At 41.5% G+C, this 7,260-nt stretch overlaps 1 protein-coding gene and 1 long non-coding RNA gene across 2 annotated transcripts; one reads left to right on the top strand and one right to left on the bottom strand.

Moving 5' to 3' along the window:
- Positions 1–220: 220 nt before the first annotated feature.
- Positions 221–1,240, bottom strand: LOC111201749. Its single transcript, XM_022694043.1, has one exon. It carries the CDS (start codon positions 1,238–1,240, stop codon positions 221–223), a length of 1,020 nt encoding a protein of 339 aa, XP_022549764.1.
- Positions 1,241–2,282: 1,042 nt separating this feature from the next.
- On the top strand, positions 2,283–3,356 carry LOC106374678. Its single transcript, XR_001275034.3, has 2 exons — positions 2,283–2,868; positions 2,943–3,356. It is a non-coding gene; the product is annotated as an uncharacterized LOC106374678 (long non-coding RNA).
- The last annotated feature ends 3,904 nt before the right edge of the window (positions 3,357–7,260 follow it).

The following is a 7,260-nucleotide window of genomic DNA, read 5'->3' as shown; positions in this document are numbered from 1 at the left end:
TCTTCATTCTGTATTTTTTCTGAATCTGTAGGGTAATCGGTTTTTCCAGTAGCTCGCGAATTTTGGTCATTTTGTTCTTTCGCTTGAAGTTGGGGATTTTTCCGGAAGGAGACTTTATGTTTCGGTTGTACTGATATATACTGGGAGGAAGAGTAGCTTCATCGGGGGTTTCCAATGTGCGGTTCGCTACCGTGATTTCGAAGCGTATTTTCCCTTTGGTCTAGCTCTTGATTTTGTCGGTCGCGTTGTTGCTTGGCCCCCACGAAATCATGTCGACTCTTTTCTTCGGAGCTGGGGGGGGAGAGCTCGGTGATTCCTGCTCGGTCTCCCTGCCTCTTTTGTTTTTCGAGACTTTGGCCTTTCGGTTGGATTTTGGAGTCACTGGTTCTTCCTCTTCCTCTCCGGTTTCTTCAGTGGTTTTCTTATTTTCATTCTGACTGTGAAGCGCGGATCGACATTCTTCGGTCGAATGGCCTTTGCGGTCATGGAAAGAGCAATATTTGCTGAGGTCGTATGTCAAAGAATTTTGTGGTGAGTTGTTTATTGCATAGGAATGTTGTCCTTTGGTCGCTGGCTCCTTAGGAGCAGTAGGCTTTTTAGTTGCATTATTCTTGTTCGCGTGATACTGTTCTTTTAAGGCTGCGACCTCCTCTTCGTGTGTGGCAAAGTAAGAGGCTTGGTGTAGGGCGTCATCCAACGAGATTGGTGCTCGTACTGCTAGTTCTACCCTGAATTTAGATGAGAACCATACGCCATTCTTCAATGCCGCTAGGGCGACGACCTCGTTCGGATGCGAAATATTAGCCTTGATTTCTCGGAACTTGTTTATGTACGCTCTCAACGGCTCGAAAGGTGCTTGCTTGAGATTCCAAAGGTCTGCCTCTGTAACTCTTGTCTCTATGAAGACTGAATACTGTTTGAGGAACGTAGATACATACTGAGTGAAATTATCAATCGAGTTTTCTTCTAGTCCAGCGAACCATTCGAGGGCGGCCCCCGTGAGGTTCTCGGCGAAGAAGCGACAGTAACCGGCCTCTTTTTCGTTGTCAGTGAGGTGTGCTCTTGATATTGCTAGACGAAAGGCTCGTACGTGGGTCTTTGGGTCTGTGTTTCCTGCATATTCGGGGAATTTTAATTTCCCAACATGATGCAGCCTTACGCTGGTGATTCTGTTTGTAAATGGGGTCCTTCTGGTCTCCTCGATGACCATGTCGATATCTGGGGCGGAGCTCGTTGCCATATGTACGGTCGCATGTATCCTTTTGAGCTCGGCATCGTTCCTCTCGATATAATTCTGAAACGCTCCGGTTTTAATCGGGATCCCTAGGTCTTTCCTTTGGAATTCGATATTGACGGGACCGCGAAGATCGTGCCTCCGAGCTTGTTCTGTTGAGTTATCGCATCCCGCTTGGTGGAAGGTCCTCGCGGCAGATGGAGTTTGATTTTCGGGGATCGAATGGTTTGGTGGCGGTATCCGTGTTCTTGGTTCCCCCTGCCTTTCCGTTGATCCGTTCTGGAATTGGACCGGATTGCTTCGTGGGCGTTGGAGCCCAGTGTCGATTTCGTCCAATCCACTGTAGCTTAAGCTTCAGTGGGTCATTCCCTGTGGACGGGGTCGTTGTGAGTTTTCTCCCGTGTAGCGTCTGGATCAAGCGCTTGGGATCTCTGGAGTGCCGAACAGACCGGTGTTTTGGAGGTTCGACGTCTCTTTTAACGGATTGAGGGACGTTTGATTTCTTTCTCGAACGTTTGCAGCTCGATACTCTGCGAGTTCCCTCTCAGCCTGGTCTAGTCGATTAGCGATGGTTTGATTGGCGATCCTTTGGTTACGAATTTCGTCGATTAGAGACGAGACAATTCCTCGAAGTTCGGTCACTTCTTCTCAAGTTTGTGCTAGAAGGGTCGGCGATATTGGTCTGGATTGAGATCGGGTCTAGTCATGAGCGGATTGTCTGTCCCCGGGACGGTTCTAGACTCAAGGTCAGACTCGTTCTGGGATCGATGTCTGATTGATCGGAAGAGATCAATCTTGACTTGAAGTCCCGATCGGAGGGATTCGTTGCGTCTGGGTTGTTCTGGTTGCGTCATTGGCTCCCGTTAACCCATTTGGTGTGGTTTCGGTCCCCGAGTCGGATCCGATAGGATCGACGTCGTTGACTCTTGAGGGTGTGGTTCCGACGGTTTGGTTGGGATCCTTATTCGTGCTTAGGAAACTTAGATCGGTTTCTTAGCAAATATGTTTTTCGGTTATCTTCCCCACAGCCGGCGCCAAAATGTAGAACCTAAAACCTACACTAAGTATTTGATAGTGATCGGGGTTTGATCTAGGGAAGACAAATGATGTAGGCAACGATATCTTTAGAATACAACGATGTTGAACAGTTTCCAGTAGGTAAAAATGGACTTTATTTATGAATAAGATCGAATACAATGAGTTGAACTAGACCGAGTAATACAAACGAGATCTGTAAAGAAAAAATCTAAGATTGGGATGACAACAAGGTCAATGTAAATATGGATGTTTAAACAGGCCAGAAGCCCGCGGGCTTGACGGGCGGTGTTTAAACGGATAGAACCCGTACCTGTTTATTTGTATGTAAAGACTTAACGGGTTCACATAGGGTCGGCCCATTAAATGGGGTTTATTAAATGGGTTTACCCGCGAACAAAAGGGTGCACATTTATTTATTTTTTCTTTTCAGAATATGTGAAACGACGTCATATTAACTTAGGTTTTTTCTTGATCTCAAAAATTAGAATCTCTCTGCCGTAATTTTTTTCTCTGTCGATGTAGCTGAGAAACATGACATGATCGAAATTGAGAAACAACAATCTTGTAGGTCTCTTCGTTTTCTTCACTAAGAGAAGGTCAACATCTAATTGCTTCATTACTTTCATGTTCTGTCTTTTCAGCTTTTCCTGATTTTGATTCTGGGTTGCAGGCTGCTTTGGTTCAAGGGTTCGGTTTTACTGTGAACTTGTGAGCGTCTGTGCTGTGAGCAGTGAGCCTGTGAGCGTCTGTGCTGTGAGCCTGTGAGCGTCCTCAATCCTATTACTTCAAGTCTTCAAGTGAGTTGTTTGATTTCCTGCAATGTGTAGTTAGTCTTCAAGTCGTCAAGTTCATTTTCAGATAACAAGATGGAGAAAGGGGTTGGTTTGAGATTAAAGGAGGAGGATGAAGTTGGTTTCTATCTTGTTTTTCTATGGTTCAGTTTTTTTTATGAAGTAAACTTTATGTATTTTCAGATTCTCTATGGTGTAGTCTTTCACTTTCTAAGTTTCAGATTTTATGTATTTGAAGATTCTCTATGGTGTAGTCTTGGTGTTTGCTTCTTTACATGAACTATATTCTCTTATCCATTGTGTTACCAAGTTAAATCTGATGTCTTATTCTCGGGTTTAGCCAAATCTTTTAATTTGGTGATGAAGAAAAAATGCTTCTAGTATCTTAAGCTACTGTAATTCTAAAATTCAATTGTATTTGTACATCAAAAGCTTTATAGGTGATCGTAATTATTCTCTGAACTTGAAAGTAAAGCAACTAGCAAAGCAAAGGATTCATACAAAACTCACAATAACATTACATAAAATAAATAATTAAAACAGGGATAAAGTCATTACTGTTATAAAAGAGATGTTGTGTAAGCTTATTATTACTCATGACCAGAGGTCTATATTTATACAAGTATTAGACCGTCTTATTTAGACCGTCATAAGAGAAAAGAAAATCATATTCCTAATAGGAATAAGAAATAGTACTTATCCTACATACATATGGAAAAGGATAAACATCAAGTATAGATAAATGTAAACTCTCATTCGCCTAAGTCATTAGCTAATGGGCCGGATGGATAGCTAATGAGCCGGACGGTTTGAGCCTGATATGGGTCGATCACCACTTGGTTTATAACACTCCCCCTTGATCGACACATCCGGTTCAGGGTTGTAACATGCTTAATGTTGCCTCATTAAAACATTTCTAGGAAAATCCAGTTGGACAAAACCATGGATAAGGAAAAAGAGTACAACACATGAAGTCCTCCTGACTTGTACCCCCGTGTATGTTCTTCAAGTTGGCGCATGGACAATTTGATAGTTTAGCTTCATGGGCGCCAAGTCTTGAACTGGTCCTTTAATTGGCACGTCTTAAACTTATAGATAAATTTCATGGACGTGTGGTTGGTGTAGACATGGTGAAGAAGTCGGCTGACATATCATATGACTGAACTTGTAGTCCTTTGAGCTTCTTGAACATTGATGTAGGAATAGCTCTTGCCAAATTGTAACTTGAGTTATCTTGTAACTCTCATATCTTCTGGAACTTCATTAAGACATGATCAAGACGTACATCTTTGCAGCTGACCACTCTATGTCCTGGTCGGACGGATGGCACTCGACCAGTACTCGGATGGACCTCTAATCTGCGATCAAACTTTACTCGCAAGTCCTCTCATGTCCCACGGATCCTCTAGTCACATGGCTTTGCCATACCGTGGACACTTTAATATATATATTGAGTCATCGACCCAAACACATACGAATCACTTGGCTTCTCACGGACATGCCTTCGTCCATTCGGACATACATCACCCGTATGTGCTAATGGCTTATCTATTATATCCGATCTTTCTTCATTGGTCGATCCATGTTGAGTTATAGACCTTGTCTATACTCGTCCATACCCCATGAGTGTCTAAGGTCATATCATTAATCATTGCTGCAATGAGTTTTATAATCTCATCAAACTATGGATCTGCAGTCAAATACACTCAAGGACCTTTATACATGGTTATCGATCTTTCTTGCCTTCAACAATGCCATATCCATTTGACCTCGACCAGACATACTTCTGGTCACTCTCTTAGACCATTATGGTTTCCTTTTATCCACTGATATAAACATAATGGCTTGTGCTTACATTGCAGTCTCATACTGTAATCTTATTACTTGAAAAACATCGCAGTGCACACTTTCTTTGATGGCATCTCATGACCTACTTGCAGTGCTGATTTATTATAAACACAAGGGATTTATTTTATAAGAATATATGGACTGATTTGGATTGTTCTTTATCGAACTCCTTCACTAAGTTTTACTTAGTCTTATCATATTCAATGCAGCTGCTTTTGCTTCAGTCCATGAACAGCTTAGGAACAATGCTGCTCTTTGAGAACTTCTTTTCTCATCTTTCTGGTACCTTTATTTTCTTTATCCAGTGATCAATATACTTCTTACCACATCATTATTTCTTTTGTTTCCATACTTCATCAATTTCGAGTTTGTGTAGTAGCATCCACCACATAGGAGCATATTTCCTTATAATATGTTCCTTTGGTCTCTATGAGTATCCTTGTGTAACAAGCCATTCTTTGAATGCTGTAAGTAGTAATGTGAACGACCTCTTGACTACTTGGTCACGTTCCACATCTCATGATTTTCTTTCCCTCACAAGACCCATTTATCCACTGGTCTATATCATCAGATGGCGTTTCTATATATTTGGCCAATACGCCCATCTCTTCTTTAAACTCTTTAAACCTCACGTTTTCTTTTAATCTGATCTTTGTTCTTTATGAGTACTCTTACGTGGGTTCATGATCCTCGCTTTATATCTTTAAACTCAAGTGCTACTTTCTATTATGAGCTCTCTTATATGTAAATACATCATTGGTGTTAACACTCTTATGTAGTTCCATAGTGTTCCAGACATGATCTAATAGATTTGAGATCTTATTATCCAGGACCTTTACTGCCTTGCAGTTTGGCGTCCCAAACTACATGGTTTGGTACCTTAGATGTTTAGCTGGCCAACCTTATCTCTCTATCTGAACTGGTTTCCTTTGAACTCGGATTTGTATCATTCTATGCACCTTTCATTTCTTTCCGAGGTTTCTTATCTTTTGGAACTTATTGGTCTATTTTGTATAGACACTGTAGCAACTTGATTGTGTCTGGCACATCAAATTCGTGGTGCTAAGCTGGAATGACTTAGTCATTCTTTTCTTTTCGGGTCAATGTGTCTGGCATCTAGTTCTGCTAGCTTTTGTACGATTTGATCACATTCGTGGACGTCTTAAATCATATTTTCTAGTCCGAGGATCTTGCCAAGACAATGATGGTAAATACCATTCTATTTCTCTTATTCTTTTTTACAAGCTTATTTCTTTCTCCCCCTGATGTTGGATAGTCGGATTCATCAGTCATGCGATCCGTGTACCTGGCCATAATTTGATCACCCATATTTGGCACAAGGTCTCTTAAAAAACGTAGGAGAAAGACATGTTCCTATCCAACATATATTCCCAATCTTTTTCTCATCCTCTTCTGAGGTTCCATCCTAGACGGCACATATGTATGTGGTGGTTTATTCAAAATCTCTTAGGATGGTATATGTCTGGTTTATGACCCGTATTCATTCTGAGATGAGAATATCTATGCTCACTTATATGGCCTGATGCATATTAACCTTATATACATGTAAAACTCGTGATGTCCCCAAGCTTATAGACTTTAGAGTCTGAACGTTATAGGTAATAGCCTGTACGGCCAAGTTGTTATCAAGCTGTTATATCCGTGTTTATAGTATGGTCATGGACCACGGGTTTGTCCTCACTCCCCCTCATGATCATACTATAATCTGCAGATTCTTGGGACATTATAGCCTAATGAGTTTCTCTTGTGTACATTTTACACAACGTGAGATACTATGGGATAACTCTATGTGCCCTTTTAATATCATTCTTTTTCATCAAGTTTAGACCAGGATGGCTAATCCGGTCATGCCATATAGTGTATAATTTTCGTGGGGTATACCAATCTGGTTACCATGGCTCTTGCCTCTCTTCATAGTGATCTTTGCATAGTCTAGATCAGTAGAAAATGCAGGTATAGTTTCGACCACTCTTTGTTTCCTTTGCCCATTGTTTCTATATGGAAACCATTCTTATATCATATATCTTATAAACTCAATGGGCTTCTATGGGTGGATATAGAGCATTAGGTCTTTCAAGCCTGCGTGTTCTTTTTAGGCACCAATGTACTTAGCCTCTTTAGGCGCCAATGTACTAAGTCTAGCCGTAGCCCTTTAGGCAATTCTATACTGGTCGCAGGCCCTTATCTGACTGACTATACCCACGGATCGACAAGCGGTTTGCAGCGCCTGATTCGTCTCGGCAAGAGCTTCAATTTGATATATTGCTCGTCGTCTGGGTCCTCACGGTTTGGGAGAACAATCTCTTTGAAGTTCTGCCGAAATTAGGG

This window comes from Brassica napus, chromosome C2, assembly GCF_020379485.1.
Source record: "Brassica napus cultivar Da-Ae chromosome C2, Da-Ae, whole genome shotgun sequence".
Taxonomy (NCBI): Eukaryota; Viridiplantae; Streptophyta; class Magnoliopsida; order Brassicales; family Brassicaceae; genus Brassica; species Brassica napus.
Note: the sequence above shows the minus strand (reverse complement) of the source record. Positions and strands in the feature narration are given on the sequence as shown.

What these genes read in the sequence shown, in the direction of transcription:
- LOC111201749 (XM_022694043.1), bottom strand. Translation starts at nt 1,240, where the DNA reads ATGGCAACGAGCTCCGCCCCAGATATCGACATGGTCATCGAGGAGACC.